A 27916-nucleotide genomic window follows, 5' to 3' on the forward strand; every position below is an offset into this window, starting at 1 on the left:
CGCGAAACATATTTAATTACATAAAACAGTACATAAGTTAGCAATTCTGGGCAAGGTTACACTTAACTAAATGCAAGTGCCCAGCACAGCTGATCACTTATGGGGTCGGGATAACTTGATCTGGAGCAGTTCCTCATGACTGGTAAAGATAAACGACAAGATAAATTAACGACAAAAGCGATTAGAAACAGGTTACCTGCAAGTTTGCAATTTCCGGTATTTGAGATAACGTTTGCTTAGCGATTCTTCGATCTTAGATACAATGTAATAGACCAGTTCCAGCTAATCGACAGGTAGCCCTCTTCACTTCGAAAGCGAGTGTTTGCATTCCATCCAAAACCCGGTACTTCTACAAAGAAAAATATATTCAAAATCAATGTCAAAATCAGACCCAATTCCAATTAATTACGTACCCCATTAGTTAATGGGTTTCGCATCGCGATATAGCCGATATAGGTAAAACAAATGTAAGCAATTAAATTAAAACATATGCCATGGGTAACCTAAAAGGAAACGTGTTAACAAAGAAGAATTACAGGAAAATAATTTTACCGCAAGAGAATTACAGCCCGGCGCCATTCACGTAAAGACGCTTAGATAATTAATTTTAACAAATTTAGGAGCAGTTCCTCATGACATTGGTAAAGATAAACGACAAGATAAACTAACGACAAAAGCGATTATAAACAGGTTACCTGCAAGTTTGCAATTTCCAGTAATTGAGATAATGTTTTCTTAGCGATTCTTCGATCTTAGATGCAAAGAAATAGATCAGTTCCAGCTAATCGACAGGTAGACCTCTTCAATTCGAAAGCGAGTGTTTACATTTCATCCAAATCGCGGTACTTCTAAAAAGAAAAATATATTCAAAATCAAAGTCAAAATCAGACTCAATTCCTATTAATTAAAACTTACGTACCCCACTAATGAATGGGTTTCGCATCACGATATAAGTAAAACAAAGATAGGTAATTAAATTAAAGCATATGCCATAACCTAAAAGAAACGTGTTAACAAAGAGGAATTCTAGGAAAATAACATTACCTCAAGAGGATCACAGCCATGGCTCATTCACGTAAAGCGTTTAGATAATTAATTTTTCAATTTTACCGTGATGACTCTGGAATTTCCTAATATATGTGTAAGTGTAAGGTAAGGGATTTCAGTAAAAAGAACCCTGTAAAATTGTCAAATTTTATTACGAGATGGTAAGGCAATGACCCATTAATGCGTGGCGATCCCTACTCTCAGCTCTGGAAGATATCCCCACCGAGGTATGACCTTCATAGGAAAGAAGAGCGAGTGGAGCTCCGAGACTTATCCTCTTAACCTATTCCGTCCGGATCTGAATACCCGAAACTATCCAGTTTAACGTAAGTTGGGGAGAGGTATCGTTAGTGTGAAAACAGTGGCATATTTATCCTTAATTAAATCCGGAATAGAGAAAACAATAAGGCGCTACTGAGCTGGGAGTCCAAACACTGGTTACAGTTGTATTTTATTGGGAAAGACTATTTTACTTGAAGACTGTAGGAATGCCGACCACCTTTTGCTAAAGTTCTTATCTAAGTCGTCATGGCCTAAAACAGAGATGTGGTTAATTAACCCCTATCTTCGCAGCTTACCTGTTTATCCATCCATCTGGTCCAAAAGACCTGTGCAACCTGCCCTCGAACACCACCTGGTAATTCCGTAGGGGGACTGCAATATAACCAGTTAGCCTAGTAAATTTTTATATTTATTCCCAGGGAAACAATAATTATAATTACAGATACTAGCTGAAGTTTTACGGGATCTATTAAATCTTTCGCGTTGACGAATTTTTAGTACGAACCCGTTCTCCCACCAAATATTTGCTTAAATACCTTGCCGAATTTATATACGAAACGACCCCCTTTGTCTTGGAGGTAACTTTTGTGGAAAGCGTGCCCTTTTAACCAATACAAAACCCACATTTTTGTCACGTGCTCGGCTTTTCGCAACACGGAACGAAACCGTTAAGATATGTGAGGTCGTGACAACACTATGACGTTTCGTCTTTTATCTACTTGAGCACTTGTTTCTTAGCTTAAACTGCTTTATTTCTTGAATATTGATTCTGAAGCGGCATACGTATAAAATTTCCCGTACCTGCAATTTTGTAAATTTGACAAATAATATTTAAAGTCTAAGCGCCCACCTGTTACAGACTTATTTATCTACAATTAATGAACAATAAATTTATAAAAGGCTTGAAATGGCTAATTAAAAACAGTTAATTAGTATCTACTTAGTGTAAAGAATAGAATAGTGAGACAACCTCCATGTGCGTTTTGGAAACCGCATATTTAAGAGTTATAGATGTCGCGTGCGTGTCAATATTACCATCCACTAAAGATTGTCGGTAAAAAAATACAGATGCTTTTACTCGAAATGATTACGCTACTCAACGCTAGTACTGTACAGAAATCTGCAATATGAATGATACAATTAAATACCGCTCTTTTATAGCAAGGTACACAGCACAATGAAGCTATTGTTCATGAGCGCGGGTATGCGATGATGTCATGCTGTATAAGATTACAATAAATTCTGTATACACACTTGATTATTTTTGTTGGCAGACTTTTAATCTCCTTCCGTGTTGATAGTCGCTTTCAATATTTATTATGATTTATAGTTTACTTAATACATATACATTTTAGAGCAAAACTTCTGCATATCGACCCGAAACTCGAATCAGAATTCCAAAATTTGCTTCAAAACTGTGTTGAAATATTATTCGTATAAAAATGGTACGAAAACTCAAAAATTTCATAATCATTGTGTTTTAATGTCAGATAATAAACCTTCTTGTAAAAAAAATTTAAAACTATATGGAACAACTCATACCTTACGTTCTGAATTCCATAATCTCGAATTACGTTTGTGTCCGTCCTTTTTACCGCGCCATAATTCGGAAACAAAGGCGAATTTTGAATTCCGTTTTCGGAAACAGTTAACTAAGGGCTACAGTTCGTCGACATTAAACAGACAAATGGTTAGTTCATGTCGAGGTTCATGTCAAAGCAAGCGCGTACGCTCAGGCATAGTGTAAGAATAACTCTATTCGTATAATAAATACTGGCACTGCCAAATTTGCCATGACACCACTGACTCAACAATATAGCAACTATTAACTATTGGACAGCTTTGAAAATGGCCTGCTGTATTTTGGTCGAAACATGTGCTCGAGGTAATTGTTCATATTTTCAACAATTATACTTGATGAAGGTTACATCGTTTTGTTTATTTTTGTGAACCTGTACCTTTTTCAGAGATGAACACAATCGATTTTTCATATAGGAATACGTATTGACAGTACTAAAGTGCTGAATTTATGTATTGGAAAATTTGAATCGATTTACTTTATCCGAGACTTCATCTGAAAATCTTAATACTGGAAATTTGCAAATACTGGTATTTTATTTTATTTTATTATCCCTCTCTTGTTTTGGGCCTTCAACAGGCATGCGCCCAATTTATTTATTTTGAATCACAATGTAATTATTTCTGAGAGACCTATGATGACTAAATGAGATATTATTACGTACCTGCCTACGATTCAATGTAAGGATGTCTCATTAACCCTTTAGGCCAAATAAAGTATTTCCCAATCCCAGAATTTCAGAACTGAGCATCTTGTCAAATATGATATTGGCATTCTATGCTTAAAATGGTAAATTTTCTAAAATATGTGCAGACTATAAGAATATGAGTCGAGTGTGAACTTTACTCGGCGTAAGGTAAGTACAAAATTGATTTATTTACTTCGGTACACTTCGCAAAAAACTTACCGCTGTTTAATATCCATTCTAAAGCTAAACTTCGATCCTTCGGAAATTTGAACATTGCTAGGTATATTTGGATTTTTTCTTCGATTATTTTCACAATATAAATATTGACATTTATTCCCTGCCATTTCACAGAGAAAGTAAAATTAAAATGTCCTCTATTTAAAAACAAAAGTAAAACTGCTTTATGTAGGTAGGTACCAGATTCTATTATTTACAGTTTACACTATTCCATCAGACTATTGAAACGGAGGCTGTATATAATATGGGTAAAAGTACCGCAAGAATTTTATAATTTATGATTCTTTTGTCTATTTTACCCTCCCTATCTTCTAATGAGGGTGTAAGCTTAAAATCGTAAAACATCCGATACCTAAAATACAATGTAATTGTGAGTCACAGGACGCGGACTAGAAACAGTTTTGCAAAATGTAAATACTATTTTAACCCCGTTGTTAGCGCCTTTTTGCAAAAAATTTTTTTTGTAAAAAGTAGCTTTTAATCTCACTTTGGCTGGCTGGCTGGCTGGCTTGGTCGGCTGGCTGGCTGGCTGGCTGGCTGGCAGTAAATGCGCGCCCGTAGAAAAACGCTTGTAAAAAGACAAGGAGTGTACATGTAACTATCGGGGCCGTGTAATTAAGAACGTTAGGGATGGGGCTACAAGATTTGGAGTCGACGACATCTGGACGCCATCCCCGAGCGTATTATACTAACCTGGAGATTTTTCAGTTTTTATCTATCTTCTTCTACAGTTTTTCTCCGATTGTTTTCAAATTGGTGTCGTCGGGAAGATCTTGTCAACGCGCACAACTCCTGCGTCGCGGAATTTTGTTTTTTTTTCCTAGGGGCGACATAAACCACCTTTTGCGCGGCGCGCTTCGAGGGGTAGCCGGTAGACGACTTTGGGCGCCCAAAAGTTTCTTACAGCGCGAATCACGGTCTCTCTTTCTCGTGTCACTAATAGAAGGTCGAGCTATGTGAAGTACCCAAAAGTTGAATACGATTTTATGCCGGGATTTTAGCGAAATCTACCAAAATGTGAATTACGAATGAACGGGACGTCGGAACTGTGTATCGACAAAGGGAATGTGGTAACCCCCGACGAGATCTTACTGATGGTGGAGTCGAAACTTCAAATCCGAATTGTTGCGGGTGATCAGAAGTGGGTGTCGACAAAGGGAATATGGTAACCCCCAAAGGATTTTAATGATGGTGGAGTCAAAACTTCAAACGCGAATTGCGAGTGCACGGTAAGTGAGAAAATGGTACCGACAAAGTGAACGTGGTAGCTTTCGGCAAGATCTTATTGATGGTGGAGTCAATATTGGCTAATAAAACACTGATCTGCCACACAAAAATGCGCTGAAGTCCCTTCGATCTCACACGAGGACTTTGATCATTTTTTATATTGAATTCAATATCGACTAGTCCCAGAAAGAAATAGATATTTAAATATCAGTTTGTTTTTTGAATGCAAGAAAGACGTATATTTTGCATAGAATCTTCTCGCTGGACGGATCCTTTTACGTTAGGAAACGCAAATTGTACACGCAGAAAGGCGTTTTAAAAAGTATAGTGCCACAAACAGTCCTCACTTCTGAGAAATGGATACAATAATGAAAAAGTGTATGAAGGCACCTAAATATTGTTCCTATTAAGCGGGTTAGCTTTAGTAAAAGCGCCCACCAGTTCTCAAAACGTACCGACTATCTACGGGCAAAGAGTATTGTTTGGTACGGCCGACAGTTATGCACTATATGCACAATAATGCCAATAAAAAAATCCGATTTTTGCAACAGTAAATTCTAAATTTTTTTGTAAATGGTTATACAATTCCATTTAGGTATTCTGAAAATTTTACGCCCTTAATAGTCCAAGAGCCCAGTAGGAAAGTATACCTTGAACGCCCGGACGATTCTAATAATTTTCGTAGGATTCGCCTATTCGCCATAAAAAGTTGCATTAGAATCGACAACGGTGCCGGCGAAAATCCTGCCGAAAGCAGTTAAAAAAAAATTAAATTCGCCCCTTATTTTTGGAAAATGTACTTTATTTTATTTATTTTTATATTTTGGTCCGGGAGAAAAAGGTAGTTTAGTACGAATTACCACCCCATTTGTAGTCGCGGTGCCAAGGGTTGCGGCAAGTTGCGCCCCGGCACCGTGACGTTTTCCGATAAAACTCATCCATATGCACCCTTTAGTACTCTTCCTGAACGTCCGGGAGAATAGAGTACATTTTCCAAAAATAAGGGGCGAATTTAATTTTTTTTTAACTGCTTTCGGCAGGATTTTCGCCGGCACCGTTGTCGATTCTAATGCAACTTTTTATGGCGAATAGGCGAATCCTATGAAAATTATTAGAATCGTCCGGGCGTTCAAGGTATACTTTCCTACTGGGCTCTTGGACTATAATAAAATTACGTGCAAACGCATGCTTTGTCTCCCTCGCTACGGCACTTGTACGTTTTTGCTATTACGTTTATTACGAGAATCCTAATAGTGTAAAAGTGGATTTTTTGCACTACGCCTGAATCGACTGAAATGATCGTAATTTCACCTTAAAAAAATAAAAAGTGAACTTTTGCGCTCCTTATGTCTGTCTGAGTCACAAAGGCTCCGGAACTACACCACTTTATACATACTTGGTATTGGTGCAATTCGATCAGAAATTAAAAATTATTTCATGTTTGTTTACTCGTTGGCATGAATGTCCATAAGGGCTATTAAAATCGAAAAAAACAAATTTGAAAGTGCACTCTTCGCCTCTTGCTTAGCGGCTTAACGAATTTTTCACTTTGTGCCTTTGCACATGTTTCACCATATCAACCAACACAACCCCAAATGAATACTAAAATTTGATACTATCCTATTCCTGCACCTAGGGATTATAGCATACAGCAGCACTGAATTAAAAAAATCCCAATTTTTATATTAACTTATGATAGTTGCATAGGTGTATTGTAGTGAAAATACCTCGAACAACACGTGCTCTACATCTTTTACTTTTAGCGCTTTTCTCGAAGCAAAATGTCAAATAAGGCCAGATAAACAGGAACAGTAGTAATGCGTAACGTAACCTTCACCTTACTTTTAATCTTTATTTGCAGAATGTGATTTAAACTGAAGGCAGTTAAAATAAAAGAACAAAGGAGCATTATTTCGCGATCTTTTTAATCTTTCTCTTTCATATGTAACAAAGTGAAATGAAAAATTATAATAAATAGATCGTTGAAAAAAGCGTCACCTTAACTCGTGTAGTGTAAGGTGGCAATGTAATGTGGAAGGTTTGTAGCATGAGTCGCTTTTAAAATCCGTGACAGCAACGCCCTCCCTTCCGATTGTCGCGTCCAGAACTAAAAATTCTCGATGTCCAAATCAGTTTCCCTTTTCCTTCGTAAGGTTGTTTCACTATTCTATTCTTTACACTATGGTATCTATCATTCACCATTTATAATATAACGCGAGCGCATAGATGTTGGAACTGACTCGAAACACAATTCGATTGTTTATATAGCAAACAAAAATCTTTCTAGAATTTCTCCGAACGGTTCCGAATGTCCTAGAACGAACACGTCATATTTCCGGAGAAAAATGAATCACATTCGCCTTCGTTTATTATCGTCGATGACTAAACTTTCACATCAATTTATCAAAATTACCAGTTTACAACTTTCTACGTACAATTACTGCAATCCAGCAACGAGAACAAATCATTCTGATTGTAGAATCTTAAAACCCAGGAACGGTTATCACATTTTAAGGAGAGGCCGACATAATTTCGTTATGAAAGCTCCAACGTAATCAATCATCAAACACTTCAATTATTCAAAAATGCCTCTCCCGTTTCTAATCAATCTTTATTTACCTATGTCGAGTACAATTTCCGATAAAATCGCACATGACGTAACCTTTTAACTTTTTCGTGTTAAGCCACACACGCACCCTGCCAGCAACAATGAATATTAAATTATGTAACTATGGTATTGACGCGACTAGTAGTGGAAATGGATTCTTATTATACGAATACTTTCTGGTTTCAGGTCTTCAAGACGCCATATCAAGAAACCTGCTAGTTTCCGATACAAATATTTTATCAGCGCGAGTGCTCGCAATTAACGCGTCGACGGGTCAGCTGGTGAACTGCGCGTGGTGGCAGCGGCAAGGTTTGGAAATGGGAGGCCCTAGGAAGTTAACCGAGGGCATTCCAGAGGTGGGCCAACGACCCGATCCGGATTATCCTTGGTACGAGGACGCGGATTCCAGTCCCGGTCTGCGCTCACCGAAATTTATGGACAGTCCTCTGAAAGTTTCGTACAGGGGATGGTGGACATATCCCTACTACTCCTGTATCTCCCGCAAATGGCTCACATCCTACAGCGTTCCCATTCCCTCACCCGGACGTCACGGGTACGTCACAACCTCGGTGATATAGCCTCATTCAGCTCTCTTTCAGAATGAAAGGCTATCTAAGCTTAGACGTCGACGTCTCGAATTTGGAAGTGAACCAATGCGAAGACGACCACCTCGGCTCCTACTCCGAAATCCTGGTGCTACACGGAACGCACAAATGTCACAATTTAACTTCGAAGGTAAACGTTTCCCCGAAACACCCGAAAACACACGCCATCCATTTTTCCGTAGTGCGTTTATCGTTCCCAGCTGGGCTTAACGGGCTGGTCCAGAGGGAGCTATCAATGTAAATGCAGACCCGGCTTTTATTCGCCGCATCACGCTGGTATATTTAACGGAACAATTGTAGAAAGTAAGTTTTTCTTTTCTTTTTGTTCTAATTGTCGATGAAATATTTATTTAATTTTCGCTTTGTTCGCGTTTCGTTGCGGTTTTCGAGCACCCCTTCGAGACTGTACGTGACAATTAGCGTCGGAATATTTTCTAATTATGAGGAAGTCCGTCGGGATATGAACTGCTCTTTTCATTCTGTTCACTTTCAGGGCATTCGGTTAGTCTCTGAATGTAAAATATGTACGTGCCATGCTTCGGATTAGTTACAAACCTAATGTAACACAAGATATTGCGGCCACTGCACCACCCACAAAACACCTGTCCAGTTAGCTCAACAAGAAACAAAATTAGAATTTTATAATCTACGGGAAAAATACTAATACTGACTTCCGAAAATTCCAGAGAGTTTCTTTTGGTTAACACCTGAAATAAATTGAACAGAAAAAAAATCTGACATGCAGAACTATCCGGGTTGCACAATGGATTCGAATAAACACACAATGACAAAAATGTGTTCCAAAACGAAATGAAACAACATTAAAACAAAATCGCTGCAAGGAAGAAAACCTTACAAAGCTTGTATGGACATAATTATTACCCCGCACGCAAGCGGCCGACAGATTCTGAACATCTTAATAAAAACAAAACCGGTTTCATGAATAAGACCAACGAATTTTCGATGGCTGTTCGGGTGGTAGAAACTTTTAACTTAAAAACTAAACAAAAGGCGTAAACAAAAGTTACACGCTCTTTAACCGTCACGGAATCATATCTCTTAACAGACATAAAACCCGTGCGTTAATTAATTTTCTACTAAAATTTAAACGAAAACTACGCAATTACAAACAGTTCTATCGAAAAACAAACATTGAAATACAAATTCAAATGAAACGAACCAACTTTGTGTTTATTTCATAAATAATCCCCAGATGTACTTAATAAATATTCAGGATACAGGATGTCGCGTCATTATTTTTGGTGCTTAGACCGAAATAATTTCTGCATTAGACAATATTTTTGTTCAACCTTAAACTTGGTTTTATTTTTATGTGTCAAGTTTACTAAAATGATCTTGAACGATTTCCTAAAAACGTCTAATGAACGCTGGTCGTGAAAGGCCCTGTATACCAATTTCCAAGACTATAAGAATTTCTACTCCGGATTTATCGTGCGCACCGAGCGATCGTCAGACGGACAACCACGAGATTTTAAGGATATAATTTATTTTAATGCCACTTTACGTCATATTGCAATACTGGCATCACCTTTAATTTTTTAAGCAACCAAGCAAGATAGGAAACAGCCATACTTGAATTGTTGAATTCAACTTGCAGCCTGCTTTGGGACGTTTTTACTGAAAAAATTTGGCTCCTTTAAGAAAATGACAAGGGCAAACATTTATTCCGCACAACATGAAAAACAAACTTAAACAAGACGATGAAAGAGCTTTTTAGAGCTTGTTTTTACACATACCCCGCACGCAGGCGGTCAACATACAAGTGAATAAAGAAATCCTAATTACTTACCGTTATTAAACAATCAACTCAATCGGGTCGTAATAAATTTGAGATATTCAGGCGAACTAAAAATGATACACAGAATGCTTTAGGAGCTTCTGACTGAATTACAGTTTTTACATGCTCACGCTGAACGCCCGAAGATTTATCGTAAAGAAATGTACACGTTCTCAAATCGTCGAAAAAACGAACCTCGTCTTCTCGTTGTCTACAGTATTTAAGAAATAACCACTTCCACCATAAAACAAACTCCTTCTTCATGAGGTTTCAAATAAATCGCCAATCGCCGTTAGATTAAATAAACATCGACTCCAAACGTCTCCACTTCTCCACATAAAACTCGAAATTCTTCTTTATGGCTTCCAAGATCCCCATGATAGACATCCTTGTCTTGGGCACAGTATATAAGACGATATGATGATGCTTCCAACATCGAATTTTCCTTGAGGAGGGAGATACTGCCGGCAAATTTTATGAGACTGAAAATGTTCCAGGGGCGAAATTTCCGCAGCAAATGTTCCTGGAGATAAACACTGCGGAAGCGAGTATTCCGGGCACGAACTGAATATTGATTGAGATGAAGATAGAGAGTAAGGTTAGTTCAGGTTCAAGATGAAGATTAAATGCTGATCATGATAAGATCAAAATGAGGATTAAGATTAAAAAAAAACAATAATAAATCGCCAATCGCCGTTTCTACATAAAACGCGAAATTCCTCGTAACATCTGTATGTTCTTACCAGCGGAAGAACACGTGCGTTAATTAAATTTCGCCTAGCATCAAGACTCGTTATCGCAATGGACAAATAAAACCTTTTATAAAACACGCAAATTTGACCATAACGAAAAACAAACACTAAGACACAAATTCAAGTAAAATAAACCAACTTAGTGTTGATTCGTAAATAACCCACCAGATTTGCACTTAAAAATTTAAATAAAGTTAATTTTCTCATGGAGTTTTAAGACTTTCTTTGTTTATTTGTGTCGACCACCTGCGTGTGGGGTACGCGTAAGAACGGGATTGTCTCCCTCTTTATTTTAGGTATTTTTTGATTATTTGTGGCGTATGTGGTTCGGAGTAATTTTTTTAAAATTATATTCAATTAATTGTGCGTTTATTTGAATCCATTGTACAACCCAGATAGAGTTCTTATGTTCTGGTCTTTCTATTTGTGCCCAAGACTTAACTCAGATGTTAAATAAAATTTGTGCAATTGATTCTCGCGAGCGGAAAAAGAGCTCCCGAGCGAAAAAGGAGCTTGCGAACGAAAAAAAGACGCTCATGAGCGGAAAAACTGTTCGTGGGCAGAAAAAAGCGTTCCAGCGCCGAGCACTTGAAGTAAACGCTCGAGTATCGAGCATCAAGCGGCCGTTCCGAAAAGTGTCGCGAGCGTTTTTCCGCTTGGAGCGCTTTTTTAAGCGAAACGCTCGCGATAGGGTACCCAGCTGTGGTTACACTTTGTAGGCGCTTTCAGTCTCATCCATCCCTTAGCTTATATGCATCCTAGCACGGGACCACTTGTTCGGACTAACGGAAATTAATATGGTGCCTTAAAGTTACACAATATAGAAACGAAAATTGGATCTCCTGAAGAATTATTGAAGTTTTCCGAACATTTTTTCACCACCGCACATTCGTTATGCAAATGATCGGACAATGAACTTTTCTATTTATAGTGTCTGCATTCAAACTAGCTTTCCTAACATTGAATTGAAAAGTCAACTCATATTGTTACCGTTTTTAGCGATAGTTCTCAATACGAATTTGTAGGCACGTTTATTTGGCGAAGAAAGTTTATGGCATGGATCTTTTGATTATTTCACGGTTTCTTCTTGGATTTATTTCGAAATACATAAATCCCTACTGAGCTAAAAAATTGCTTACTACCACTAATCGTTGGATTATTGTCAAGAATCGATGCAGATAATTATGTTTCAATTTCAGTCGCATGGCAGGAACAGGAGACGAACAACAGCAACGCATGGTCGACGATATTCCGGTGCAAACAGTGCGCGCCAGGTTGCCACCACTGCTTCGGTCCCGAACCGTGCCTGGCAACCTACAATTGGCCGTTTAGGTATTCCTTTTTGAGTTTTTGCCCCGAAACATTTGGGGTATGCCGCGTCACTAACGTGTTTTTGTTCAATTTCAGGACTGCGATACTAAGTTTTAGTGTTTTTTGCGTTTTTTCGACACTCGCCCTTATCGTTTACATGTATCGGCATAAGAAATTAAAAGTGTTTAAGGTAGCTAGTCCGATTTTCTTGGCGATTACGCTCGTCGGTTGCGGAATTATGTACTTGGAGGTAAAATTTCGGTCGGAGAAACAACAGGGGGCGATTTTCACCCCCATCGCATTTTCAGATGGCTGCCATCTTTCCGGTGTTGGACAAGTACTCGTGTATAGCCACAAAGTGGACGCGCCATCTTGGATTTTGCATCACGTACACTGCCTTGCTGATGAAGACTTGGAGGTGCGTCTTCCGCTAGTTTTTCTGATATTGTCATGTTTCCGTAGGGTTTCTCTGACCTACCGAGTCAAATCAGCGCACAAAGTGAAACTAACAGACAAACAGCTTTTGCAATGGATGGTGCCCATACTTTTAGTAATGCTCATATATTTAGGAACTTGGACGCTATCTGATACTCCAATAGCCGAAGATATCAAGGACAGCACCGGTTTAAGGTTCAAGCAGTGCTCTTACAACTGGTGGGATCATAGTCTTGCAATCGGTAAGCGGTCAAAAACGCCCCAATTGCGTGCTCCACTCTGTGCTTACAGGTGAGGTGTTGTTTCTAGCTTGGGGTGTGCGAGTCTGTTACAATGTGCGAAACGCCGAATCCTTGTATAATGAAGCTAGATTGATAAGTTACGCAATTTATAATATAGCACTCGTTAATACCGCCATGGTAGCAATTCAGTAAGTAGGTAACCTTGTTGACCAGAACCAAAAGCTCCACGAATTTTAGTTTGTTAATATTTCCTCAAGCGGGACCTGACATTAAATACTTATTAGGATTTGTACGAACACAATTATCAACTACCGTTACAATAGGCCTCGTATTTGGACCAAAAGTAAGTGACCAACCCCGGAAATTTCATCTAAATCCCCCCATTAGGTTTTGAGAGTACTAAGAGGACAAGGTGATCAATGGGATAACCGAGCCCGCTCCCGGGGAGTGACGGCATCCTTCTCCCTAAACGGAATCGGGCTAGTACCCGAAGAAGCGCCCGATCTTTATCAGGAAAACGAGGAACTTAAGGTATGACTTCTCAAATAATTATACGATCGGCCGCAATAAAAATGTTCCAGGAGGAAATCCAGAAGTTAGCGGCGCAGATCGAGTTCATGAAGATCGTCTACATGGAAGTGAATAACAGGCACTTGAAGCCGAAGAGCGGTAGTTATTTTACTAATCTTAATACACCAGGTGCGGTGCAAAGTCCTTTAGCTAAATCGGGTTGTTTGTTAACAAAATCGCCCGAAGATCTTTGACTAATATGTGGCAGTAGTGAAGAGTGGTATAGGCTAGGAAGACACGGAAGTGAAAAAGATACACGTACCCCCGTCTTTGTTTGAATGTTTCCTTCAGGCTTTGTGTTACCGATGTTTTTTTTCGTATCCATTATCTTTCTCCTTTGGTGGGACCGTCGGTCCTTTCGACATTTAGGCCATTCGGCTCAGAGTGGACCATTCAAACTTTTAAGCGCTTCCCGCTACTTCCCTCGTGAAATTGATTTCAAGGTCTTCCCTATATTATCCTGTTAGTGAACAGGTAATGGATACGAAGTTACCGATTGCCAAATTACCTTCAGTGTCTCAATGTTGCACACCTATAAGATAAGAACTATGTTTCTCTAAAACGCTTTTCCTACCCAAGCCCTTCCTCATTACTGCAAAACAATCAAACCGCCTTGTGTAAGAAGGTAGACCTTGTGTAGTTGGTAGCCCTTTGTTTTTTTTTTTGAGCTTGTCCGCTTATATACATGTGAAAACTTGGCGCTTTTGAAAACTGTCAATTGTTACCTGTGTGTCTGTCATGTTAGCATATAAGAAAACATTATAATAGCACAAATTTCTGACTGATATTTACTGTAAAAGATGTGCTTCAACGTGTGATAAACCTGACCTTATTTCAATTTCTGGCTCTTGCCAGGTAGATGTTACTGACTACTGATCATTTTTGTATGCGTTGTTGGATGGGTTTTCAAATTCTATATTTCATTACTCGTTACAGAAAACATCCTTTTAATGTGCGCCATTGTATTTGTTGATAGAATAAATGTTTAATGTTGAACTCTTAATGTACATAGACCAAAAATTGGCATTTAGGGAAATTTTCTGTACATAGTTCAATGGAAGACAATACTTAAACGAAAACTGCTTTTATCATTATACATAACATAAGGTAGGGATATCTCATATTTTTGATTTTCTAAAAGTATATTCTTGTCTTCCGTTCGACGTTGGGGGACGGAGACAACGATAGGATTTGTGTAGGACGCGTTATTCTAACAATTTAATCTGCAAAATTTATGATACAAAACAAATAAATATGTTATATATTTGTAAAAAAAAATGTTTAATATATATGTATTTCACAATGTGAATTTTCTTAGTCCACAGAAATATTTCGCCGAATATTCCATGTAATCTATAGATTTCAATTTTTAATATACGGCGTTTAAAACCATAGAAGATACGAAGATGATTAAAATAGAGAAATGATGCAAAATTAAAGAGTTATTATCGTGTTTTAATGAAAACTAGAAAATTCCGATTACTTCCAAAGATATTCCAGAAAAAGTCAAATTTGCCGATTTCGTTTTTATTTTTTTCTGATGTTATTTGAATACATACAAAAAGAACCAGTGCAAATTATCAACTTTATTTTTTATATGGCCCGTCAAAAAAGTACCCACTGTATTGGGTAGCGTTTTTTATTCCAAACACAGCAATTTACGACAAAAAAAAAAGTTGGATTCAACAGGATGGCGAACCCGCGCACAACGCCCTAATCGTGCGAGAATATTTATCGCACAAATTTCCTGCAAAATGAAAAATATATTTTATAGGTGAATGCACCATCCTGTTGAAACCAACGGTTTTCAACTTCAAGGTATGGAAAACCTAAGAATATTTCTTAGGAACCTTTTTCCAGGCTATCGTTTAAAATCTCACAATCTCATTGAAACATTTTTAACAGACCAAATGGAAATTATTGGAAATAATTCTTGCGTGTGTAAAATGACCACTAGGGGGCATATCAGTCATGATCAAATATAAAATTTTAATTTTCTATGGATTTTATGTAATCAAATGGTATCAATGTCAGCTGTGTTTTAATCCGATATTATTTTTTGTTTTACTTTTTTTTCTTATCTTGTGTAAAGTGGTGGGGGGAAATCAAATGTTTTTTAAAAACCGATTTTAGCAAACATGGTCTCGTTTACTAGACCATTATTTGGCCTACCAATAGCCTATTTGGTTTATTAGCTGGTAATTTTACGTTCGTCATTAGAGGGAGTTATCTGAAAAATAACTGTATACTATGATTTTTTTTTTAAATTGAATGAGATTATATTTTTTACAAGATAAAATAGAAAATTTAATACTCGATATTTCAGTAAAAATCCCAGATCTGTACCTATCTTTTTTACAACTCGAGATTAGGTAAAATACATTAGGACAGATGAATTCTTTGACTTCATCCGCCATTTCTTTTTATCACATTGGACGATGTTAATGCTTAATATTTATTATAATTCTAAAAAAACATAAAAATATTTATTTGAATTACTAAACCGTTTTTTAGTGCCTGTTAAACTGGAACTATTTGAACAAATTTAACCAGAAATAAATGCATTTACTTAAATTTAAAGAACAAGTAACCCTTGAAAAGAAAACAATTGAACTAAAATGGCGTGTTGTAATGACAAATAATTTGTCAATGTTTTACCCGGGTCATTATCTTGTTAATTTTTGCGCTTTTTTGTGTTTTAAAAACAATAAAATTCATTTAACTACAGAAGAGTCATTCGATATGGCGTGTAGATATATATTGAACGCATGCGTAATGCAACAATTGCGGCCAGGGTTTATGCTACATATTTCCCTAGAAGACGACATCATACAAGAAGGGTTTTTCGTAGACTGGTCGTTCGGCTTAGAATTAGGTTAGAATCTTATGGTGTCAAAATACCGTAGGGGAGCTGAAGAAAATGTTATAAATGTTTTCTTCAGCTGCCCCTATGTTATAAATGTTTTGGCATACGCATTTTTTTTTGTTGTGCTTCACCAAGCTTTAGGAGTTGAAGATTTCGATCGAAGGGTAGACCACTGTTACTGGCTTTTAAAGATGAAAACCCGAATAGGTACTCTCTCGTATATTATGGACGGATGAGGCCCCATTTACTAGCGATGATGGTGCGAACCTGTACTATTGGTCACCAACTAATCCGCATTGGATGCAGGAGGTGCAACACCAAGGATCATAGGGGGTATCTAGTATTATTGCACCGGTTATCTCTAAGCACGGGCTTTAACTGGAGACGCGCGTTTACTTACATTTCCTAAGAAAAGAATTACCACTTCTTCTGGAAGATGTTCCCCTGAATATTCGTCATGACATTCTCCCTGCATGATGGTTGACGGGGATAGAACGTATTCTAATATACTATATATTTCCATGGCCAGCTAGGTTACCGGACCTCACCGTCTTGGATTGTTATCTGTGGGGAAGAATCAAAGACGTCGTTCTTGCAACCGGGGAAAACATGGAGGAAAGAATTAGAACTGCTCTTAAAATACTTCGAGGGGGCGAAATTAAAACTGCCGTTTTATCCACTGGGCAAAGACTTGCGATGTGTATTGATAGGCAGCAGGTCGTCAATAATCTTTAATCTCGTCTTTAATTAAATTGTTTTTTTTTCCAAGGAGGGTCACTTGTTTTTTAAATTTAAAAATGCGCTTATTTCCGGTTCAAATGTGTTAAAAATATTTTATTGATGTATTGCTCCATATGGAAATTATTTATGATATATAAGCAGGTAAGTAGAGGTAAATAATTTAGATTTTATGTTTTCTTACAGGTTATCGATTTCGAATTTTTTATTTTCATCATCAGACCTTGCTGAAAATAACTGACTAGTTTTACATAGAAATTGTATAATAAAGCTTACCGTCATTTAAATTATTGAATGAAAGAGGGTATGTACATCTGTATGAAGGACCATATGAGTTACATTTATATTTTGATGGTAGTAGTGAATGAAATACAAATTTTAGTAGTTACTCGTCCACAATAACTACTAAAATTTGTATTTCATTCACTACTACCATCAAAATATAAATGTAACTCATATGGTCCTTCATACAGATGTACATACTCTCTTTCATTCAATAATTTAAATGACGGTAAGGTTTATTATACAATTTCTATGTAAAACTAGTCAGTCATTTTCAGCAAGGTCTGATGATGAAAATAAAATTCGAAATCGATAACCTGTAAGAAAACATAAAATCTAAATTATTTACCTCTACTTACATACTTATATGTGTTAAAAATAGTTTAACAAGCCTTAAAATGATTTTGAGTAATTTATGCAAATAGTTTTATGTACTTTTTAAAAACATAATATATAATAAGTGTTACAATCGTCCAATATTATAAAAAACAAGTTGTAAATCAGCATATGCATGATTAAAGCGCATTTTTGATAATGCAGGTCAGTATTTTATTAGCGAAGTTTAAAATTATCGATCTCACGAGTAATTTTGGCTGCGTTAAATAATTAATTTTATTTAATTTCAATTGACGGTACGTCTTCATTTTGTAAAACAAATCACAAAGTAAATAATAAGTTTTTATACTGGTAGCGCTATCTAACGGTAAAATTATAGCACCTCCGAAACCCATATCGAATTTATTTTCATCAATTATCGATCTCACAAGTAATCTAACTCAAAATAGACTAGTGCCTGCACATCTACACAGAAAGCTTTTAGTGAAAATTTGAATTCTCTAGCTATTGTAGTTGTGGAGATCTCACGCGGACAGCCGGCCTGCCAGCAATAACGAATATAATAGCGTATTTTTTTCAAAAATGCGCTAAAAATCTCCGGTAAAGCCAAAGAATTCATTATGTCTTAATCTATTTGGCCCAACATCTCGAGTTCTAAAGAAGATACAATTCTGAATTTTTTTGCTGAAATATTGAGTATTTAATTCTCTATTTTATATAGTAAAAAACATCATCTCATTTAAAATTTTCATGAAAAATCATAGTATAGAGTTAAATATCACCAAACGCCCTCTAGCGACGACTACAACATTGCCAGGTATAAAAGCAAACACGCTGTTGGTAAGCTAAATAAGCCTTTCTTAAACGAGACCAAGTTTACCAAAATCGGTTCCGCCAAAGTTGAAAAATCAATTATCAATATTTATTATTTTAAAAAACATTTGATTTCCCCCCACCACTTTATTTCACAAGACCTCAGCTACCTTTGATACCACTTTATTAGATAAAATGCGGAGAAAATTAAAATTTTATATTTGATCATGACTGTTGCGCCCCCTAGTAGTCATTTTACACACTCGAAAATAATTTCCACCAATTTTTCTTGACACTTCTATTACATAATTTTTCCCCCAATTGGTTTTTGAGATATGACCGACGGCCATACTTTTTTGCCTACCCGGTACAAATTAAATTCTTCGGAAGTATCTTTAAAAGACATCTCTACGGCTCTTCTGAAAAAATGCAAATCGATCACATATTCAAAACATTATCAAAAATCCATTTTGAACCCTTCCTAGAAACTGTTCTATAACTAAAATCCTTGGGAACTTCCTTAAAATTTTCACCGAGCCTTCCACATTCTATAAACGTCCAGAATTTTATTGAAGTAGGAATGGAGCTATATATCTGTTTTGAAACAGTCTTAAAGCCGTCTTAGATATTATTCTAGTCCCCTTAAAATCTAGGGAGCAGTCTCCCTGAGAATCGTCAAAGAATATTCTCAAGGGTAATCTTAGAATAATTTTTTGACCTAGAAATTTTCAGAATATCTATTAAAGCCTTTAACAATTTTTATTGAAGCCGTTTGATATGTTGACTTCACTTTTAGTGCAGCAGTGAAATTGGAGTGTGTATAGAAATAATTCATTAATATCTATCTCTTTTAGAGACATTTTAATTTCTAACTTGAAATCACTAGAAACAGTCTTTTTGGAAGTCTTCATACGAATTTTATTAGAAACCTCTTCCCAACAATGTAAATATGAGTGTAACGCTTGCAGCAGGTTAATTTTCTTGAAAAATACGAAATTTCAAAATGGCCGGGGGTTGAGGGGTTATTTTTGTATGTTTTTTAAAAGGTTGTTACTAGACACTTTATTCGTGATATACCGGGTGGCGACTTTAACAACGCGCCATAGGAATTTCAATAGTAATTTTTTCATTTCTGGTTATTGGCTTCCCTAATTATTTTAGAGATAGTCTGTTTAGGTTTATAGAGAAAAAAAATTACGACTCCATCCATACTATGGCTTTTAATTTTTTTAACTTTAAAACCAAGAAATTGGATAACTAAAAGCAACTTTAAGCAAATCAGTGGTGCCATGGCAGTTTGAGATCAAACAAAGCTCACTAATGGGAAATGCAGGCGCTTTTGTTTGATTCCAGAATATCATGGCATTACCGACTTTATAAACGCGACGGTTTTTAATTTTTAAATTGTTAATGTTTCTGAATTTATAAAATAGAAAACAATAGTATGTACGGATTCGCAATTTTTTTCTCTGCAAGAAACCTAAATAGACTTTATTTCTAAAATAATTAGGGGAGCCAATAATCGGAAATTAAAAAATTACTATTGAAGTCGAGTCACCACCCCGCATAGGTAGGTAAGCAAAGAATTTAAAATGCTGCAAAGTACCGTTTCCGGAAAATGTACGTAGTGAAAGGCAATATTCCCATTGAATAAGGGCGAGTTTCTTGACCTAGCCCCATGTGGTGAGAACGGTCCGACCCTTTTTAGTATTTTAAGAGTTAATTACTTTTGTAGTAAAGTCAGTTCATCGACAGCATTGTCAAAGGATACTTGTATCTGCGTCTTTACATTTAATTGTTAATTATACTTATTTTGTACTTGTTTAATTTAATAACCAACAACAAGGTGCAAAACGGTTAAGGGTATTTTATATCTATATAGGTATTATGTACTAACACCCTTGAACTAATATGTATATTTATCCGAGAATTTTAATTTAAATGTATGATACTTTTGCTATAAGTCAAAATTCTGTACATCCCGCATAATCTTTACCATATTTTAGGTATAATTATCGCCATAGACATTACATACAAAAAATGACACAAATCTATTACGTCACTTTTGGGTACTCTGAGAGGTTTAACTTGATGTAGAAGGAACCTTCCCCTCAGTAGATATAATTCTTGTTGTGGTATATCTACTTACTGTAGTGGTTATGTAATAAAAAAGTAAAAACTCACCCCATAATATAGGCTTATCACTCACGTACAATTTCCGATTAAGGAACGAACGATGTACTCAAGTTAAACATTAACACAGGAATGGCCGATCTAATATAAATTGGTATTTAAAATTTGTATTAGAGACCTACCTGTTAGGCGATAATGCGTACGCCGTAAAGGCCAATTTCGCCGCTATCACCTTATCTGCAAAATAGAAGGCGAACGTCTGGAAAAACCAGTGTCGCATGTTACTTATTTCTGTTACCTAATTTATTTACGTTTAATAGATTCACCGGTGGAATTGAATCACATACTTTGGTTACCTACGTTACTTGAAGAGTGCATTTTAAAACTTTTTATTTGTCCATCCATTTGACAAAGCCATTGGACAATTTTTTACAGAAAAGTGCTACTAATCTGAAATTAGAGACAACTTGGCTCTCTATTATTACGAATTGGGGATACATTTTAATATCAATGAATTTAGTGTTGCTACTGTTGCTAGTAAACCCTCTAGGGCCTAGGCGGATAATAAATCCACAGTGAAATAGTTGAAACTCGACGCAGAGTATAGGTACATACCGAGCAATCGTATAATTAAAAATTTTGTGATTTTAAATCGGATTAGGGTTAAATTACTGTATTTAGAATTACCAGTTAATAATCTAAAGTTACATATTCTATTTTTAGCGTTTTGTCTGTCTGTCCGGCCGTCCGGACCCACTTCTGCCGTTTTGGGGTTAAAAATTAACTCTCATTGTATTCTAATTAAAGGTCTCAACGAAAGGAACCGTTTTCTACCAACTACTGCCCTTCTTTCTCATCTCTTATCAAAGTACAGAGCGGCGGAATAAAGAGGGGGGGGACTAGTTTTATCCTTCATGGTACTCTAATGAAAGGTCTCAACGAAATGAACCGTTTTCTACCAACTACTGCCCTTCTTTCTGTCCTCTTATCAAAGTACGGGGTGGAGAGGGGGGGGGGCACTAGTTTTGTCCTTCATGGTACTCTAATGAAAGATCTTAACGAAAGGAATAATTTCTACCAACCATAGCCCTTCTCCTCGACTTCTTATCGTGATCGGGTATATTCCCTTATATCTCAAGAACGTATTGTTGGAAGATCGTACTCACCAAGGGCGATTGAGACGTCTGCAAGCAATATATGGGAATGGAATGATGCGACGATATGAGGAGTATTAATGTATAATCAAGGATGTGGGGAAAATAGGAGGTGATGGAAGGAACACAGAGGATGTACCTATTGCTGGGATGTGTTGGGCCTGAGCGGAAGAATAGTAAACTATTAACAGAAAAAGAGATGAGTATGGAACAGAATAGAGGCAAGAGACAGGTCGAAGCGAAGGATTAACACAAAAAAAGGATGGTGGCAGTGCAGGCAAAAATACGAATGCAAAGATATAGATGAGAAGTTAAGGGACGTAGAGCTAAGCAAAAGGGCCCAAGACATAAAAGGGGAGAAATTCATCGCGGAATTTTTAGATGATCGCATTATTACGGTATATTTATGAAATTGGTATAAATGAACCTCATCGTGACCTTCATTTCGCCACCTTAAGCTCAAGTTCGTCTCCTTTATCTCACGAGCGATTGGATAATTTCCGTTGGAAAAAATTACAGATTCAGAAGGTTGGTGGACCATATCAAATTTTAAAAAAATTAACAGGGGCCCAGCGTTAACCTATCGAAAAAAGTATCCTCATTTTCTATACGAGTTCCGTTTGTCTTACATGTTTAAACTAAAAGGTCAGATTAGGTCTCTCAGTACGTAGATAATTGGTACAAGCGTCCTTAGTTATTATTTCCACAACAATTTTGATAATTACGAAAAACAAGTTAGTATATAATCTTGGGGCAAATCAAAATTACTGGAATTACCTTTTGCACGCCATGTTTTGATCTGTCCCATAATAGAATGCGTTTTGCGTTGCCAGTTGGCAAACAATAAATAAAGGAGAACAAATGATTCAGTGAGGTGCCACTGTCAAAGATACTCATTTAGTTACATAAAAAGTACATGTTGCTGGGGAGACTAGGGATTTTGACATTATTTATGCCGTTTAACCAAAGCCAAGAACGATGTTTTAAAACTTATGAGACAAATGTTTTTTTTTCGATAATTCGATAATTTGTTTTATGATCCGGAGTAATTATCCACACCTTTATGCATTTGTGAAAAATTTGCTGTAGCCAGCACAGTTACCGCCCGCACACCTGCGCAAGTACGATTCTGCCCAAAAGAATATGAGTAGGTACCAAATTTGGTTCCAATCGGTTGAGCCGGTTAGCCGGAAATGAGAGTACAGACAGACAGTCAAACCGACATCTGTTTTATTCGGATTCCTGGTGCTTCAACACGTATATTTCCGTAAAAAAGGGAGGGGATTCACCCCAATGCCTCCCTCCTTACTAACGTGGGGTGGTAAAAATAATGGTCCAAAAAGGCTTTCAATTAATTTCTTTATTGCACATATAAATCCAATTACAGTCTACTTTTCACTTAAAAATAAGTTTCGTCAATGTCCTTCCTTGGTTCCATATTGATGAAGTATCCATGCTCGCTGGTAAGTATATTGTGCCGTTTGCTCTCCACGAATGGAATGACAGTCTTCTCGGTGGGCACAAATCTAAATCGCAACAATAGATGGAACAGCATCAGTCTTATCTCGACGGAAATCAATCGGAATGCTGGAAAATTTGGCGTGAGCTACAATTGAGCGCGATGGAAGATCTCACCTATGCACTTCCGAGGTCCTTCGCCGAAGGGTAAGTAGGCTCGGTTGTCAATCTTGTGCTTATTTTCTTCGTTAAATCTTTCGGGGTCGAATTTGTAAGGGTCGGGGAAAAATTTCGGATCGCGCATGTACGAATAAAGCGGAAAGGTAATGTCCTGTCCGACTTTCAGGTGAACCGGCTTCTCGTGAGGTAATACCGGCTGAATGGTGTACGGTTTCGTGACGATACGCTCGGCAAGTATAGCGTTGCCTCTCAAACGCATTAGCTCTAAAAATTAGCGTGAAATCACATGGAACAGAAACGCCGAAAGTTACCTTTGTACACCATATCCATGTACGTCATCCCCATTAAAGTGTCGTGAGGTAAGTTACCCTCGCAGTTTGCCCAGGTCTCGTCAATTTCTCTGATTAGCCTCTCCTGAATGTCCGGATTTAAGGCCAACTCGTACATGCAATTGCAAAGCGTTAGAGTGAAACTGTCAAAGTTGGCGAAGTACATTCCCATCAGTTGGGATACAATTTCGTCTTGCACCTCGTCGTTATCCGGATCTTTCTTGTTCTCCCTGAGATTTTCCAACAGACCTTCGTTGAGTAAATGCAACATATCGATGCGCGTAATGTTGTGCTTCTCGCGGTATTCCAGGGTTTCTCTAACGATTTTCCGGTAAAAATCTCGTCCCGTGTCTGGGAAGAACTTCCATTGGAAAAACTGAAGAATTTATAAGCAACTTGCATCACGACCTCCGATTACTTACCTTCGTCAAGAAAGGGAAGGTATTGTAGGCAGTACCGAAAAACAGGAATCCCTTCATTCGTGGGTTTAAGTACGTGTTGACGGCCACCTTCAGTAACGCATTGTCTGGATCATTAAACGAATCGCACTGAATTCCCATGAAGGCGTCGAGCGTAAAGTCGTTAGCGATCTTCATTATAAAAGGACGCATGTTTCCCGTGACCATTTTGTTGTTTTTGTGAAGACTGGTCATGATTCGCTGTGCGCACTTGCTCAGGTTGGAGAACATGACCCGTAATTTGCCCAGGGTGAAGGAGGCACTGGAAATTTTCCGATGTTCTTGCCATTCGGCACCTGCAGAGATTTACTTGAAACTATCGTTACCGACGCGCTCTCCGTTACCTTCTCTGATGAAGATCAGTTTGTCCCACATTTTGTCAATACCTTTTGGAATGAATATGCGATGGTCGGCAAAGTATTCGAAATCTTTAATGCAGATCTGTTTCGCCAGATCCACGTCGTTGATCATAAGGGTCGGAGTACGAAACGAAAAGAAACCGAAGTATCTACAACGTGGTGCTTTGCAAACATGGAGCGATTGCCTCCGTTCTTACCTGTGCTTGGAATACTTGAAATACAGTTCTGTCAAAATTTCGCTCAATGATTTTCGTTTAAGTATTGAGTCTAGCAGATTTCCTACTATCGGCAGCGGTTTTTCGTATGGTATATTGCGTACCTTCCAAAATTGCAGCGGTTGGAAAATTTTCCGGTAGATGTACAAACCGAGAGCAAGAACTATAAGAACGAACCACATTTTCGTTCGATTTTTCACTAAATTGTATGTTTATACTCGTACCACTCACTGATCACTGATTTTTGGCGAGTTAACATTACAGCTATATATCGTGTTACCAGAGAAAAATAAATCCCGCTCTAAAAATAGACCGATTATCAAGGTTTCTTAACCTTCTGAGACAGATTACTTCTTATTGCTTCATGTTAACGATGCGAGAGCGTAGGGTACATTTTTGCAAATTTCAAGATTTGAATATACTGGGATTTATGTTGTCACTTGCTTGCAGTTCAAACACTGGGTCCATTAAAACATTGTAGGTGGTTCTACTGGACTCCTGGACTTAAATGGGTTCAGTTCTAACATCAAAGACCCATGCTAATTTTGCTGTAACGTTGTACAAGTAAATCAGGAGGAAACCCTTAGGTATTGATATTTTACGAATAAGTATAACCTTTCCTTGCCAATTACTCCGTTCTCAATTCGAAGGTATAGTCCCTTTGAGATGCATTACATGCGCGTTTTTTGTCTAGAATCTCCAAATAAAGGAGTAAAACTTCGCGAAATACGGACAGCTGTACTTAAAAGGCAATGCCCGAATCTTCCCCTTTGATCAACTTTCTATATTTAAAATTTTAAAGCATATCTTATAGCGTGTAACGAACATAGTAGCGACGGATAATCTTCATCTCCCGTTTGGTTATGAACGAACGCAATTTCGTACTTTCGTACGCCACTGTCTTACCTCAAACTAACGCCCAATAATGGTAACGATGTATTTTCTCCATATTTACGTAGCATTATTATTGGTCACGGTATTATTACTTGTCGGAGAACCCCCGTAACCCCCGCCCACCCACTAGAGGGGCTTTCCGCGCAAGTATTTGAGCGCATTCTTTGATTAAATTTTCGGTGTCAATATTCAACTCTTTTTCTTCTTAAACGGCACCGAAGTGCACGTCGATTATAAAAAAAAAGCTGAAAGCGTAAGGTAGAACGTATGGAGTTCTAATTGCCATCTTTCGAATATATTGATCTCTGACGATTGAGTTCATAATTCTGAAGTGATAGTCGGATGAGATTCGCCTGTGCTCCAAGTGGAGGTTATACATGTGCGTGTTACCTTTTTCCATGAGTACCGCCATTTTGACTTGACTTGATTATCGTGTCCCTTCTTCAAGTTTCGGCTGTAATTTCCATCGACAATCGTTCATCTACTAATCCTCTTATTTGGGAGGTAGGTTAAATTTTATGTCATTAAGGGGGGGGGGGGGCACAGTCCATACACGTTTTACATTACATACCAGTTCTTGTACAGTACGTACAGTTTACATTGCAGAACAATGGGTTAAATTCACCGTTACCGGTGCCGACGCCTTTGGCTTATCTGCCAACAGCGAGCTGCCAAATCATTATCAGAAATTGGGCACCGGGTCACAAAAAGTTGATAACACCGAGGAGCGACAATCATTTGGGGCAACTTTAGGTCTTAATTGATAACTAGTTTGTCCTTTCAGGGCTATACAGTGCTATTTATTAAGAAGTAGACATGGGGATTTACATGTATTGATTTTCCCTATCCCTCTACTTTTAAACGACAAAATCTCTTCTCAAGTGCGTCTAGTTTTATGCATTCAAAATAACTCTTTAAAACAATTAAAGATCTGTCTTAGGACTTAGATACTAATTAATTTGAATATTGTTGCTTTGGCTTCACAGAAAATAAATCTCTTACTCTCCTTAAACTTTTACCGGTACTATTATTATACCAATTATCAAAATCAACTTTTTATTCAGTTGAATACATCGCACACGAATGAAAATAAAAATACGGAAGCGAAAGCAACAATATTCAAATTAATTAATACGACAGCCTAATCCGAGGCAAAATCTTTATTTGTTTCAAGAAGGTTGCATAAAATTAGAGGAGAGATTTTGTCATTTATAAATAGACGTAAGGAAAAACAATACACGTAAATCCCTATGTCTACTTCTTAATCAATATCACTGTATGTGTTTATATATCTATAGTTTGTGAACTTCCCTATCTGATTAGTATCCTTGTAATTTCTGATGAGTTATGACCTACTTTGCAACGCTAACGTTGATGGAGTCCATTACTTTCTTCTGAAGGGATGTACTAATTAAGTATCGTACTCGAAACAGATTACGAGTAGAGCAGGACATGTCCATGAACTTGGCAGGCCTACTACAGCAGACCATAGTTCTACTTACTCATATCGTTAGTGCTCCGTTAGTGCACGTTAGTGCCGCTGAAGAAATCGTTAGTGCATAAAAGGAAACTTACTATTTTTAAAAAATATTTGTGGGCCTGCTAGCTTCATGCCAGCAGACCCATTTGAGAAAATCGATTCAATCTTTGCACTAGTTAAACTAGCAGCGTTAGTGCTCGTTAGGGCCGCCAATATAAACGTTAGTGCTCAAAGTGCAACAGCTCAAAACGTCGTAAAAAGGGGTCTGCTAACTCCATGCAGCTGACCCACATTTGTCAAATTGGCCCTGTCCTAATACGAATTTGAAGGGGCGCTTTGAGCACTAACGCTTTTTTTTGCGACGCTAACGATCACGAATACTAATAGATCGATTAAAGTAGAAAATTAAACGGATTTCGTTTGTTGGTCTACCGGCGTGAAATTGGCAGGTTCCAATAAGCCACGTTTAATTTTGAGGTGGTTTGGTACCTTTTTGGCGAGGATCTCTTGCAGCACTAACGTTCGAAAGTGAAGCACTAACGAGCCGCTTTAAATTCGCATTAGGACAGGGCCAAATTGACAAATGTGCGTCTGCTGCATGAAATTAGCAGACCCCTTTTTACAACGTTTTGAGCTGTTACACTTTGATCACTAACGTTTATATTGGCGGCACTAACGAGCACTAATGCTTACCGGTCGATTAAAGTAGAAAATCAAACGGATTTCACTCGTTGGTCTACTGGCGTGAAGTTGGCAGGTCCCAATAAGTCAAGTTTAATTTTGAGGTGGTTTGGTACCTTTTTGACGCGGATCCCTTGCAGCACTAACGTTCGCATGTGA

At 37.5% G+C, this 27916-nt stretch overlaps 2 protein-coding genes and 1 long non-coding RNA gene across 5 annotated transcripts; 1 reads left to right on the forward strand and 2 right to left on the reverse strand.

Annotated features, from left to right (window-relative positions):
- LOC116179282 lies at positions 1-20669 on the reverse strand. 3 transcript variants are annotated; one of them, XR_004146986.1, is made up of 8 exons: positions 20601-20669; positions 1626-1701; positions 1045-1580; positions 920-996; positions 696-848; positions 414-503; positions 197-349; positions 1-139 (listed from the first exon to the last, which is right to left on the reverse strand). It is a non-coding gene; the product is annotated as an uncharacterized LOC116179282 (long non-coding RNA). The 3 variants fall into 3 exon arrangements; XR_004146985.1 differs by having other exon boundaries at positions 553-848; XR_004146987.1 differs by lacking the exon at positions 414-503.
- On the forward strand, positions 7857-14684 carry LOC116179281 (probable G-protein coupled receptor CG31760). The gene is made up of 11 exons (XM_031499037.1): positions 7857-8221; positions 8268-8403; positions 8456-8576; positions 12023-12155; positions 12231-12384; positions 12443-12552; positions 12597-12811; positions 12861-12999; positions 13049-13154; positions 13199-13342; positions 13393-14684. Exons 1-11 carry the CDS (start codon positions 7986-7988, stop codon positions 13573-13575), a joined length of 1677 nt encoding a protein of 558 aa, XP_031354897.1. The 5' UTR covers positions 7857-7985; the 3' UTR covers positions 13576-14684.
- Positions 20670-23043: 2374 nt separating the features above from the next.
- Positions 23044-24955, reverse strand: LOC116179613 (cytochrome P450 9b2-like). Its single transcript, XM_031499415.1, has 6 exons — positions 24685-24955; positions 24473-24636; positions 24093-24424; positions 23653-24046; positions 23339-23605; positions 23044-23290 (listed from the first exon to the last, which is right to left on the reverse strand). The coding sequence occupies exons 1-6, from the start codon at positions 24882-24884 to the stop codon at positions 23103-23105; spliced, it is 1545 nt and encodes a 514-aa protein (XP_031355275.1). The 5' UTR covers positions 24885-24955; the 3' UTR covers positions 23044-23102.
- Positions 24956-27916: the final 2961 nt, after the last annotated feature.

The sequence above is a fragment of the Photinus pyralis genome, unplaced genomic scaffold, assembly GCF_008802855.1.
Source record: "Photinus pyralis isolate 1611_PpyrPB1 unplaced genomic scaffold, Ppyr1.3 Ppyr1.4_LG8, whole genome shotgun sequence".
NCBI lineage: Eukaryota > Metazoa > Arthropoda > Insecta > Coleoptera > Lampyridae > Photinus > Photinus pyralis.